General features: G+C 43.7%; 1 protein-coding gene across 8 annotated transcripts in view; it reads right to left on the reverse strand.

The window, feature by feature from the left end:
* Positions 1–14,433, reverse strand: part of NCOA2 (nuclear receptor coactivator 2) — a 162,777-nt gene that overhangs the window by 47,785 nt on the left and 100,559 nt on the right. For 5 of the 8 annotated variants that reach the window (XM_069957498.1, XM_069957502.1, XM_069957495.1 and 2 more), the window contains 2 exons: positions 5,759–5,863; positions 10–182 (listed from right to left, as the gene is read on the reverse strand). In XM_069957498.1, coding sequence (XP_069813599.1) covers positions 10–182; positions 5,759–5,844 — 259 coding nt within the window. In that variant the 5' untranslated portion in view covers positions 5,845–5,863. Of the gene's footprint in view, positions 1–9; positions 183–5,758; positions 5,864–11,646; positions 11,755–12,365; positions 12,608–12,971; positions 12,996–14,433 lie in introns of those variants that run through there. The other 3 variants (XM_069957501.1, XM_069957497.1, XM_069957499.1) reach the window with 3 other exon arrangements.

Here is a 14,433-nt window from a genome sequence, read left to right on the forward strand (position 1 = left end):
ATGTCTTACCTTGCTCTTTGATCTGTCGAATCTGCTTCACAGTTTCCTTCAGGATTGCACATTTGTCGGGTTTAAAATTGAAGTTGTCAATATCATTGAAATTCGCGAAAATCAGCTCTGCCAGCTCCTCAATGTATCTATTCTCCTGCTCTCGGTTACGCTTCTCAGTGCTCCTTTTGGGGCTGCAAAACACATAGGAAAAGAATGAATGAAAGGACAACACAGGTAACCAGGGCACATTCCTCTGCTGAACAGGGTACAGTACAAACAGTCATTGACGCAAGTGCCGGCACCCCTGACATTTTTCTAGAAAATTACGTTTTTCTCCCAGAAAATCATTGTCATTATATATTTCCTTAGTGAATATTAGAACACCACCACCAAAAAACTGAAAAAAAAAAAAAAAAAAAAGCCAAAAATGATATAATTTCACAAAAACTCGGGCCGGACAGAACTGTTGGAATGCAAACCCAGCTTTCTAAAACACTGGGCCCTACACTGCGGCCCAAAATCCTTTGGTAATCTTCAAATTTCACAAGGCAAAACAACCCCAAATAATCTCTGCATCTACACTAAAAACCTTTATTCTGGTCTCACCCGTCCACAAGATGTTTTAACAGAAGGATTTTGGAACATCAAGATCTCTGGAAATGGACTTGTATCCTTGACATGTATTATAGTTTCCATAATTCTGGTTCTCAGGTGCTCAGACAGGTAAGTATGAATGAGCAGCACGTGCTTGAAACAAAGCTGCTTACCCCCAACCTTGAACAGGGTGCCAACAATTTTATCTGGCCCATATTTGAGTTTTATGTGAAATTTCATAATTCGTGGCTTGTTTCTCAGTTATTTTGTGTTGTTCTATTACACGCAGAGGAAATAAACATGTATAACAAAACATGTCTAACTGTAATAATTTTCTGGGAGAAATACTTCCATTTTCTGGAAAAATTTCAGGGGTGCCAAGACTGTATCACACTTAACAAGAGACTTTTATAAATGCAAAGGTCACTGTGTTCCTTATACTATAAGCGATGGGTGTAATGGGCAAACTACTGGAGGTCAGTGGTCTAGCAGCATGGTGGTCAGTACCATCCTGATCATAATTGCAGTGTATTGTGCCTGTAAGTGTTACACTGACAGGCAGAGCTGTCGGCTTCAGTAGCCATGACATTGTGGCCCTGGCTACATCAGCTCCGATGGTGAACCGCCAGAGATTTCTATAGGGCAACACGTCAGCATTGGAGCGTGGCTCTAGTTCTGACAGTCGCCCAGTAAAGACTGACAGCCAGGACCCGCTGCAGATGGCACAGGTGTCATCCTTTGGGTGTAACTGTACGCCCATCTGCAGGAACAGGTTAAAGGGGTTCTGTACTTGCAGCTCTACTACATACTTTTGTAACAGCGGCAGTAGTATAATCGTTGTGCTTGCTCTGGGTCACCATGGATGTCTTGTCACGTGACATTCACTTGAAGCAATTCATAAGAGACACGTTTACATGGCAGGATGTTAAAGCACAAGAGAGTTGGGCTGTGATCACACCTGAAGGTTTCAATGGTACTTATGGGGAAAAGAAAATAGTGCTTTACGCAGCACTATTTCCCAGTCAAAAGCCGACCCCATACTATGTCAATCGGGTCCTTAAAGCATAGTCCGTGCCTGCTGTGTGATGGATCCAACAAAATGTTGTGGCTTCAGGAGAACATAGTTTTAGGCTGTGTTCACATTAAGAAAATTCTGTATCTGGAAGGTATAGGTCAGCAGACAAGCAGAATAGCGGCTTTATTCTGCAATGTACCTGCAGCTGACCCATCCACTTTAATAAATTTAACAAAGTCTAATGTGCTTGGCTAAATTTTGTTTCGCCACTGAAAAGTGCAGTATAATGTATACAGAAATCTACAATTGGACTGAACGCAGTGATTAAAGTGAATGGGCCCACCACCCAGCACGCTGACGAATACCACACACGTATAGCAATGTTATATTGTGAACTCACACATCGGAGGGCTGTCTGTAGCCAAGGACCCATAACTATGCACAGTATTACGGATGAGCATCCATGGTCATCCGCAATGCACAGACCCAGTCATTGGTGAACGGTGATATGTACCGCGATTGTGATCTGTACTATAACCTGACGTTTTTTGCAACACGGATCATGGCCCCATAACACATACAGATGTGTGAACAGGGTCATTCAAATAAATGGGTCCGTAGTCTTGCAGACAGATTTTTACGGACATGTGAATGAGCGATCCGAGAACAAGTACAAGATTTGCAATAATGCAGCATTTACTATAACTGTGAAGAAAGAGAAAGCAAGAAATACATAAAGTTCTGTTCACACACATAAAATTATATTATATAATATTATATCCTGCGCTGAGCTGGGGAGTGAAGTGTGTTTCTGCATGCTTCTTCCTGGCATTTCTAGAGACCGGTGGGGGTCTCAGCAGTAATAAAAACGTTTCGCATGTCTGTGTGAGGTGTCAAAAGTTTTTACAAATGACAGTAACGCTTCAATGAGAAGTGACTACCTAACCTAGTAAACTATTATATTCATTTATTAAAAATGTAAGCAAAGTGTGAGGTATCTCCACGTAGAGAAACATATGGGCACAGACATCCACAATATGCACACAATATGTAGTTTTAGGGTATGTTAGGGCCTCATTCACACAGGATAATGTGTAAATATTTTTCCTTTAACAAAAAAACATGAAAATGTCCAATTAAAGTACTCACAGCAGCACAGAGTATTAGAGGTAAGTAACTTTATAAAGAGGATCTGTCTGTCATGTTAATAATCGCTGTGAATATTTTTATAGCATACAAGGGAGGAAAAACCTCTTGTGATCTGACTCCAGATGTGGGATTTGAGCAGACTCCGGCTTCTGGGCCATTATCCTATCAGAATAACATCCGCCGTGAGGAGGAGGACACAATGCCAAAAACCCATCAACACGACGGCTTCTGGAAACCGCGCTATTTGACAATAGTGATATTATGGGTGATCTACTGCAGAAAACGTCTGCTCCACAAAAAATAGACACCATATCCTTGTCCATGTCACTCAAGTTTCCGATTTAACCCAAATCTGCTATATGGAGCGTAGATCTTTTATTATCAGATATTTTTATAACTTACTAAAGCATTTTTTTGGCCCACTTAAAGGGATTTTTCAGGGGTATTTAGTACTGGCTGGAACTGGGGCACAAAAGAAAAAAAAATAACCCCTAATATTTGCCACCCCTCTGGTATCCTGATGGAAATGTTGTGATGACATCACGTACACTGTTCATGTGATGCTGCAGCCAATCTTATGCAGGAGATAACTAAGGTCGTGATTGACGACAGAAGAGTGGTGGCAGTGCTAGAGAAGTATTTTTTTTTTATTTAATTTTTTTTAACACCCCGGATCCAGCATGTAGTTTTATGGTTTGTTTTTTTTTGTTTTTTACTTCTGTATTGCCGTCTATTATGCCTATTAAAAGTACAGGGGACTGGAAAAATGGACAGGGCTGGGCAACCGGTAGGGTTGGGTAGCAGGGACCGGTGGATGGGTATAGTATTGAGTAGTGTGAACATCAGCCATAGCCCTGCAGTGCTGCTTGTCAGAAGGAAAGGCAACAAAATAGAACAGGAAAAGCCCAATGTTCTATTACTGCCCATAGAGACTGAATGACTACAAAGATGCCAGATCTGCAAAGAGTAATCTAATGCCATCACTAACTCAATGGTAAAGCAGTTTACAAGTGACGGCACTTTATACACTTCCGATACATGTACAATTCAGCATTCTGAGAGCTACCGGTCATGAAGGAAACACATGTGCCGATTATAAGATTCTATGGCAATGTCCCTTTAAATTACGAGCCAAATAACACACATCAAAACTTTTGGCGCTACTGAAGATTTCTACAGACCACAAATATATTACACTGCTAAACATCCGTAGACAGAAATGCCAGACATATCATAAAATGGGCAGCAATAAAATACAATGGAGACAATCCACAAAGGATAAAAACCAAGAAAAAATAAGACTGGAAAACACACACCTGCCATAGGTAAAAGTAGCTTCTCCTCTAGTAAGTGCCTACGGCTACCTGTCAGAACGGATTGCCGGTACACCACACGGGACCGATACAGTTATGACGGAGCAGGAGGCAGCATATAAAATGATTAGTACTGCAGATTTCCTCCGGATCACATGAGCTCTATTCCTTACTAGCATGGGCCTGGTGGGAATGTGTAAGAGAATGAGACTCTGTGAGGGAATTAACACTCTGTAACACCACACGCAGGCTTTCTGCGCTAAAACAATGTTTCTAGTCTTCAGTCCTGAGCAAAATATGTATCTCGTTCACACAGGACAGTCACAAGATTGTGTTAGTCACAGGGCCTGTCCCTCCTCCAACACCCTTCATAAAACCGAGCCTACATGTGTGTGTGTATATATGTAGGACATGGCTGGGCTTCCATCACACTCACTCAAGTCCTTGTGGCAGAGCTTTAGACTGAACTATTCAACGTATTCTTCTGTGAAATCAAAGGGTATTTTCATCTGGATCGTTATGGCATATCTGCAAGCGATGTACAATGGGAAGTCTGCAAACTGCATCAAACTGCTCAACTTCCAGTGACCACAACCAGACCGGACAGGCGTGGGATCTGCCGTGGTATATCCAGTGGATATGCAATAAATGTCCCAGATGGGGATAACCCTTTGAATATCAATGCCATAAGTTTGTCATACACCTTCAATAACAGTCGACCATCAGTTCTCCCCCATCCTCCCCGTACACAGGAAGATTCAGCGTGGCCAAGCGTTCCTGTCTTCTCTTTAGGAGGGGGGGGGGGGGTGATCTCTCTGAACAAATGGGTTAAGCAGTGATTTTCAAAAACACCCGACCTCTGTCTTCACCAACATCATCTGTCAACTGACTTTTCGGATAGCCCCATACACCTTTAGGCTTTGTTTACACAACGTAAGTTCCGTGGGAACCACGGCAGTTGTTACAATGGCCGTGATTCCCACAGAACTCACGTAGTGCTGCCTTCTGAGGGAATCCCGGACGGAGTGTATATACATAGTATACACTCCGGCCGGGATCCCTAGCAGCGCTGTAAAAAAACTGAAATGACAGTTTTCTGCGGCCGCTATTCATTAAATAGCGACTGAAGAAAACCCTGTTAGTGCACACCGTGGAGCGAGTGGCTCCGGCCACACGCTCCATTGTGTGCTGTGGGAAGTTCTGATGCGGGCGCGCACGGATGCACCCCCATCAAAACTTAGCGGCACTAAAGATCATCCGGCTGGTACAATCTTTTCAGAGACCGACCGTTCCGTGACCCTGCCAGGTCACGGAACGGCTGGTCTCAAATGTAGTGTGAACATAACCTTATACTGATAGCAAAAGCCTCCACGACCAGAGGGTACCGCTGACCAAAATATAACGTGTATTGGGACCAATATCAGAGCAGTGGCGGTCTGACACCAGACCATAATTTTCTTGTTGTCAGTGAATAGAAGCAGATAGCCTATGCTTATAAGGTTCTTCCACATTATAGCTCTCTCTTGTAATGATCTTTGCACCGTTTGTATATGATAAAAATTTGAACGAAAAACAAAATTCTGCATATGGCCCCTACATGATGAGGCGGGACAGACTGTCATCTTATAAGGAGCTATATGCTATGACTTGTCCTGCCTTTGGATTGTAGAAAAAATGATGATCTAATATCCATTACCTGGGGCCAAGCTGATCTGGACTTTCTTTCCTCTTCCGCTGCTCCACCCTGGAAGGGTCCGAGGGATTATCTCCTATTCCACTCATCTTGAACACATATCAGCAACTGGCAAAGAAGAAGAAAAAAAGTTATGATGATGGGCAAAGAAATGACCACGTGCGGCCAAGTGATAAAAAAACTGTTTTCAGTTTCCTTTTATCCCTCTGTAATGTATAACCATATTGTAAATGTTCGGTTCACAACAGCGACAGATTAGTACACAAAATCATATGTTAGGGAACGGCAGAAATAACATCATGTTCTTCAGAGTCTGGGTAATTTCAGATGGCCACCTGAATGCAGCACACCGCTGTCTATGGCAGCCTGTAGTCTGTCAGTGCGCTGTGTAACAGGCTGTCATTATACAATGAGAGCGCTGCCAGGTCTGCGGAGCAGCAGTCGGGAGTGGAAGATATCTGGCAGCCATGCTGTTTATAATCTGATCGCTCCTGTGGCTAAAGGAAGCTTTGGATAGCGACATATTAGAGATTAGATGTGCTATGCTGCTCCGCAACATGTTCTCCAAAGCATCTTTAAAGGTGACACAACAATATTTCAAAGATATCAGACATAAGAACATATGTCACTACAATGATGTTCCCGACACGTCTAAATCTAGCGCCTCATTCACACTGGCCTATTAATTCTATAACAAATAGGATTGTCAACACATTTATTTTATCCACATTAGCTTTTTTATGCATATGAATTTATTTCAATACACATCCCCTCCCGGCAGATACTGTTTAAGCCCATGGAATTGCATTTAAAAAAACAGAAGTTGTACGCCTGCACAGTTCACATGTGCCTGTATATCATGATTCTTGAACAAATATGGATAAAAAATAACTAAGAACATAACAGAGAACAGAAAGTGTGACTGACACCGACACTCGGCTGGAAGATCTTTAGGCGCGTGCTGAAGAAAAACTAAACACATCTATATTAAAGTCAATGAGATGAGGAAAACAAGTGCGGAAAATAGATAAGACAAGAAACTGAGGCTGGATTCACACTGCCATTTTGCTGCCTGTTTAAGGTGTCCGTTTTAATGGGTTGGCGGGGGGGTATCTGATGGACCACGCTATGGGCCCTATTACACAGGACGATTATCGTGCGAATAATCGTTATATCGCTCGAATTTAAACCATAATTGTTCTGTGTAATTGCAGGAAACGATCTAAAAATTGTTCGTATTTCGTTGATCGATTTAGATCTGAACTTAAAATTATCGTTAATCGTTGCCTGTAATTCCCCGTTCGTTTGCTCAAGTTCCGTATTTGTTCACTAATCGTTCAGTGTAATTGCACATTGTTCATTGCTTTGCTGGGATCAGAAGGAATAAACGATCATAGTAACGATCGCAATAACGATCATAGCAACAATGGCAATAACGATCGTAACCAACGACCATCGTTCTGTGTAATATGGTGAACGATTTCAGGTTCACGATAAGAGATTATTACACCGGAAAATTACCGGCTGAATGGGCCAATACCGCTCTGTGTAATAAACCTAATGATTAGCGGACGTTCATTTGTCGGACTTTGCAGTGCTCAAAATAATTGTTCATCAGCTGCACCTCTCCCCACATAAACAAGGAGTGTACAGTGTAAGGTAATGGCTACAGGAACCATCCACTGATCATTCATGTGGTCCTGCCAGAACAATAATTGAGCATTGCAAAGACTACTTAAAGGGGTTATCCAGGATTGGTAGAACACAGCTTCTTTATTGCAAAAACAGCACCACATCTGTCTTCAGGTTGTGTGTGGTGTTACAATTCAGTTTCATTCACTTTAGTGGTACTGAACTCTTAAAACCCAAACTAAGCAGAAGAGTGGTGCTGTTTCTGACGGAAAGAGGCCTTGTTTTTTTATGCCTGATAACCCCTTAAAAAAAGCATGGAGCTACTTGATTGGCACTTTATTTGGGCACAAGTCTGCCAGTCTACAAGGACCCTTGGCCTACAAGCTGAATGTTCTGCAGAGCCCTTTACTTTCATTTGCTGCATCCTTTTAAAGAAAAAAAAGGAAAGGAAAAAAAATTGAAGGTAAGATAACAAATGTTGATGAAGATGTTTTACACAACGGATACATAAAATCGAAAGGATATGTGACAGGTTTTTTTTTTCCTTAATATTTCAAAATTTAATAAAAAAAAAAATATATAACCAAATAATTTAAAGAAAAAAAAAAGCTGTGTGGCACATGGTTACCTATTTTACCGAACCGTCCTACTGCACTTTTATTTTTATTTAATACATAGATGATTTATAGGATAGAAAGAACCAAGTATGTCTCTACAGAATATGGGGCATCCTGCCAAATATCAAAGGAGGGCCTTCTGCCAACCCCGAGCCTCTCCACCGATCAGCAACCATGTACTGGCTGTGACATAGCGGAGCCCTGAACATGGGAAATGGGGATGTGACACATTTGGACTTCTAGTGTAGTGTTTCCCAAGCAGAAACCTGGCGAGAACAGCACCAGAATGCAGAATAAGCAAAAGATTGCTTCTATGGAAATAATATATTTGATCAGGGTGAAATAATTCTAACACAAAACCTTACCACCCTCTACATGTGGTGTCCCCAACCTGTGTCTCTCCATTTGTTTGCATGCAGGTCCCTTTTAATATATTCCAATGACTCCATGCTGCTGGTAATATTGGAGCCTTGTAACAATAGCCTAATAAGTGAAAAAGCAATAGAATGAGAGGTAATCTAGAGGTTACATAGAGGTCAGTGCACCGTCAGCACATAGTATCGCCTGCTTACCGGGTCCGGCAGATAACCCCACACCACGGCATTATCGCTCCGCTCCCTGACACTTCTGGGGGGGCCATCACCTTCTCCACCACGAACGAGACCTCATTTCTCTATCAATTCTGACACCGATTATTGATCATTTACTCAATTTACACCCTGGGCCTTTATGGAGGCATCCAATGAAAAGATGCCAACATGTGTCACTTTCTATATAATAAAACACCCATAGGGTTAGGCTGGGTTCACTGTGGATTTCTGTAGTCCGTTTAATGGATCAGTTTTGTTTTTTGCATACGCTAAAAAACAACAACAACCCAACAACATGTTTTGGTTCCTATTTTATAATGTAAGTCAATGGTAAAATGGATTGCACACAATTGCATCCGTTTTCCGGATTTGGCTGGCCAGGCATGATGGGAATTGTAGTTCTGTAACAGCTGGATGGTCTGAGTTTGACACCCATCCTATATAAAGTCTATGGGACCTTTCCTGCAGCGAGAGAGAGAGAGAGAGAGAGAGAGAAAGAAATATGGGGAGAAAAGCGAGGCTGAGGCTGTGTTCACACACACAGTTACATTGCAGAACTTTTGATGTACTGCAGCGTCTTTACAGAAATGATGCAAAACTGCTACGTGTAGACACAGCCTAAGTGATTCTCCCCACTCATTCTACAGTAGCAAACCATATTGCATTGCTTTCAATTTGAAGTTCAGCACCACACTGAGAAATCCAGGCAGCAGTCAAATACTGGATCACAAATATTTCAGAGTGTAAAAAAATGACTACACTTTTCTGTGCACTTTTGCGCTGATTCTTCCATTGAACTTAGCTGGGAGTTTTGATATTTAGCATTCACACCGCATATTCCATGTGGATTTTGAGGATACAGGTGATACAAGTAAATGCGGGTGGATCCTGTTGGTTTTAAAGGGGTATTCAAATCTCTAACTCCTATCCAACAAGCTAACAGATAGGGGGGCAACTGCTGGGACACAAGAAGAGAGAAAAATTTTGCACGTTTCACTACACTTGGAATCCAAAAAATTCCTTAAAACATTACTGTCATTCACATAAACTTCATAAAAGTTTGGGTGAGTTTGGGTCAGAGAGCAGAGACCTCCCCTGGATATAACTGGTTGGCTGCTCAGTCAGACTGACCTCAGAGACTGCAGCCTTATCCAATGATTACACAGGGTCTCAGCCCCAAGACCCCGACTGATGGAAACATCTGTACCAGTATCTGTATCTGTATCTTAAAACTTTATTTGACTAAGGGTAGCTTCACACGGGCGGGCTCGCAGCGAGATTCTCGCTGCGAGCCCGGCAGGTCCTGGCAGTTCCCATAAACTACATACTTGCTGCGGACCGCAGCGAGTATGTAATTGTACCGCGCTTAACTCCTTCTACTCCCGCCCGGCTCCCCCGCTGTAAGCAGCATACATTACCTGTCCTTGCTGCTCGGGTCCGGCGTCCTGCTCTCCCGTCCGGCCAATTAGTGTGTTGCCCAGCCGCAGCCACTGATTGGCCGGGCGGGAGAGCAGGACGCCGGACCCGTGCAGCAAGGAGAGGTAATGTATGCTGCTTACAGCGGGGGAGCCGGGCGGGAGTAGAAGGAGTTAAGCGCGGTACAATTACATACTCGCTGCGGTCCGCAGCAAGTATGTAGTTTATGGAAACTGACAGGACCTGCCGGGCTCGCAGCGAGAATCTCGCTGCGAGCCCGCCCGTGTGAAGCTACCCTAACAGTAAGACTTTAACCTAAAGGGGTATTCTACTCAAACATAACTTTTAATATGTTGCTGCCAATGGTGAGAGTAACAACTCATTCCATACATGTTTTTACCTATTCCGTCTCCTTCCCTTAGTTCTCAGCTGCCGCTTTCTCCTGAAGACACAAATCTATGTATAAGCTGTCCTCTCTGTCTCCCCTTATGGTGCGTTTACACAGACAGATTTATCTGACAGATCTTTAAAGCCAAAACCAGGTACAGACTATAAACAGGGATCAGCTCATAAAGGAAAGACTGGGATCTATCCTCTTTTCAAATCCATTCCTGGCTTTGGCTTCCAAAATCTGTCAGATAAATCTTTCTGTGTAAAGGCACCCTCATCCTCTATCTCCCCAGTCCCTAAATGGCTTAACTGCAACATTGTAGCTTCTTTGTAATGCAGGGAGGATTAATCACAGTGAGTTCATTAACAACCCTCCCGCATTACAAAAAAGCTACAATGTTGCAGATAAGGCCTGCCAGGGACTTGTTTACATCAGCTGTTTCAGAAGGGAGGCGGAGGAGGGGCAGACAGAGAGAAAGGCTCACACACAGATTTTTGTGTTTTTAGCAGAAAGCAGCATCTCAGAACTGGAGGAAGGAGACTGAATAGATAATTACAAGTATGGAATGAATTGTTAGTCTTACCATGGGCAGCAACATCTGAAAAGTTGTGTTTGAGTGTATTACCCCTTTTACTAAGGTTGGGTTCACAGTTTGTCTGTGTTTAACATACAGGTATAATATATACACACACTCCTAAAAGGATAAAAACAAATAATTTAATGCTAAGATTGTGCTCTATGCCATCCAGCAGAACGTGTTCCCCATTACAGTACGTCGTCATGTTAACATAAAACATCCATTCCAACAGCTATTGTGTACTGCACAGAAATAAAGAAAATGCAAACCACAGAAATGAGGACAAAGAGGAACATTCTGTGGGCGTGCGTATATATATATATATATATATATATATATATACACACGTTTTTATCTCTTTTTCGAGTATTAAAGCATATATGTAAACACGAAGCGCAGTGTGAACCCGGCATTGGCCTTAGATACTGAGGAGGAAAGAAATGCAGTAAAATCCCTTTAAGTCAGGGACTTGTATCGAACACAAAGCAGCGGCGGCCGCCTGAGCAGGCTTACTGCCATATTACACTGTTCTTAGAAGCAAGCTCGGCACTTTCCTACACTGCATCAGATCCATAGAGGGTATAAATCTTTCCCGCTGTATATGTATAGATATTTGTGCATACACACACTTATACGCAGCACACTCACACAGAGTATGAGAAATTCACCTCGCTCTCCGCTGACAGATAATAACAATGTAGTCCGGCACGTGAACCTGTCTCTATACCCCGGCCATGTCTGTGTGCAGAGCGCGCGGCAGCCTGGGCTCCACACATTCCATTACTGGCATTACTATGGGAAGGTCATCACAAGATGATAATCATTAAACTATGTCATTATTATAGGAGGAGGAGGAGGGGGAGGGGGCTAAACTGGTTGTACTGGTTTTAAAAGGGAAACCAGCTGAGTATCTGCTGAACTCCACCTCTGTAGTTGTCAGGAGACGCCAGGAATGCAGCCTCCTATGGGTGATGGCAGCGGAGGAATACGGGCACGGTGGTGAGACTCCCCCTGTTACCAGGGTAACGGCAGCCGGGCATTACCAGGGAGAGAGATCAGGAAAGTTGTGGAGATGTCTTCTCTGCTGCTGCCAGATCAGCAATGTGAATTCTCCTATTCACATGCAAAACAAGTGCATTGAGATGGCCTGCAGCCAGTGTGCTGGTGATTCCCCAGCAGCAGCAGGAGGGGGAGGGGGGAGTGCACACAGCCAGAGCTGGGGCCTGCCATGTGAAAGTCACCAGGGGTCAGAGGTCAGGTGGTGACCAAGGTCACAGCAGCCCCCTCCCCTGACACACACACAGCCTCCATGTTGTTGCTGGAGCTCACATCTTGCTTACTCAGCAGCCAGCAGGGGAAAAAGAAAAAAAAAAAGTTTCCAAGTTACCTCCAGTCCCATCCAGAGGCGCGCATCCCCACTCAGCCGAAGTCCGTGCTGAGGATCATCTCCCTGGGAACAACATCCAAGCCCTCAGCGCCAAAACCCCAGGAGGAAGCGACGAAAACGTGATCAGCTGCTGCTGCTGCTGCCTGCCTGCCTACCGCTGGAGTGACACCAGCCCGGGCGCAGGATCCGCCCCCCGCACTCCCCGGAGTGACTCTTCCTCCCGTGTCACCAGCGCACAAGCATAGGCCACGCCCCCTGTCCGTGTCACCAGCACACAACTCAAGCCCCGCCCCTCACAGGGTCCAGGCACACAAACCCAAGCCCCGCCCCCCACAATGTCACAACACACAGCCCAAGCCACGCCCCCTGTCCGTGTCACCAGCTCACAGCCCACGCCCCGCCCCCTCACTCCCTGACAGCCGCCCAATTGGCTGGCAGCTCGCGCTCTGTTTACTATGCACGGAGATCAGCCACTGGAGTTTGGTCCAGGAGGCTGCGGCCACTTTCTGTTATTTACTGTTTCCTCTCCTCCCCTTCCTCCTCGAGGGGGAGGAGCCACAAGAGTGACTGACGATTATGCAACTATGGCTTCCCTGTCCGCCTCACCCCGGCCGGGACCGGGCATTAACCCTTCCGCCGCTTCAATCCCTGTGTGAAAAAGCAGAAGCAGAGCGGTTGCGCGCAGCGGCCAATCAGATCGCCTTTCATTCTGAAGTGTGCGCTGAGAGAAAATGAAAGCTAGAAGCTGATTGGTTGCTATGGGTAACGGTTACACTCGTCTATTTTTACACAGTAGGCCCCCAATAGGCGCCGGTTACAGAAAGCAGCGAGGGCCACAAAGGTGGGGCGGTTGTCCATAGCAACCGGTCAACTTCTGTATGGTAATACACTCGTTTTGTCGTTGGTTTTGGCACAACTACAATTACCCGAGCATGATGGGAGTTGTAGTCTTGCAACAGGCGGAAATGTTATACTATACGTGTGATAATTATATTATTATCTATACTATACCTGACAATGCCCAGTCATAGACAGAAGGGGCCATGACAAAGCTGCAACTTCAGCACAGCAGCTGCATGTTAAGGGCGGGTTCACACATGGTGTTTATCAAAGTAATAAATGTAAAAATGACGTGTTTTGGGGGGAAAAATGTTGCGGGCAGATGTATGTCAATAGGGGAAAGTATAAACGCTATCATTTTATTCAGATTCCGCCATTTTAACGCATGCCACAACACATTTTAAAGGTTTGAAAATCTTCCCTCTTTAGGAACCTAGTTTTATGTACATCACCTTAAGGCTGGGTTCACACTACGTATATTTCAGTCAGTATATTTCAGGCCTCATAGCAACCAAAACCAGGAGTGGATTAAAAACACAGAAAGGCTCTGTCCACACAATGGTGAAATTGAGTGGATGGCCGCCATATAACGGTAAATAACGGCCATTATTTCAATATAACAGCCGTTGTTTTAAAATAACAGCAAATATTTGCCATTATATGGCGGCCATCCTCTCAATTACATTGTGTGAACAGAGCCTTTCTGTGTTTTCAATCCACTCCTGGTTTTGGTTGCAATATGAGGATCTGACTTGAGGACCAAATACAGCCTCAAATATACGTAGTGTGAACATAGCCTTAGGTTGTGTTCACACACGGTAAAATACGGACGGAATGTTAAAGTAAAAACACAGCTGTATTTTCAATATATTAATGTGCTCAATTGAAGACCTGATTTTGCATAAGACAGACATTTTTTTTATATTGTTTAATTTTTACTCACAATTATGATTATATTTAGCTTTAACCCTTAGAGGACCGGGCCAATTTCGTTTTTAGCGGTTTCATTTTTCCCTCCTTGTGCTTAAAAGGCCATAGCACTTGCATTTTTTCACCTAGAGACCCACATGAGCCCTTATTTTTTGCGCCACTAATTGTACTTTGCAATAACAGGCTATATTTTTTCATAAAGTACACTGCGAAACCAGAAAAAAAATAAATGTGTGGTGAAATAAAAAAAAAACAACAAAAAAAAAAAACCGCATTTTGTTTATTTGGGGGGTATTTG

This window comes from Dendropsophus ebraccatus, chromosome 2 (genome assembly GCF_027789765.1).
Source record: "Dendropsophus ebraccatus isolate aDenEbr1 chromosome 2, aDenEbr1.pat, whole genome shotgun sequence".
Lineage (NCBI taxonomy): Eukaryota > Metazoa > Chordata > Amphibia > Anura > Hylidae > Dendropsophus > Dendropsophus ebraccatus.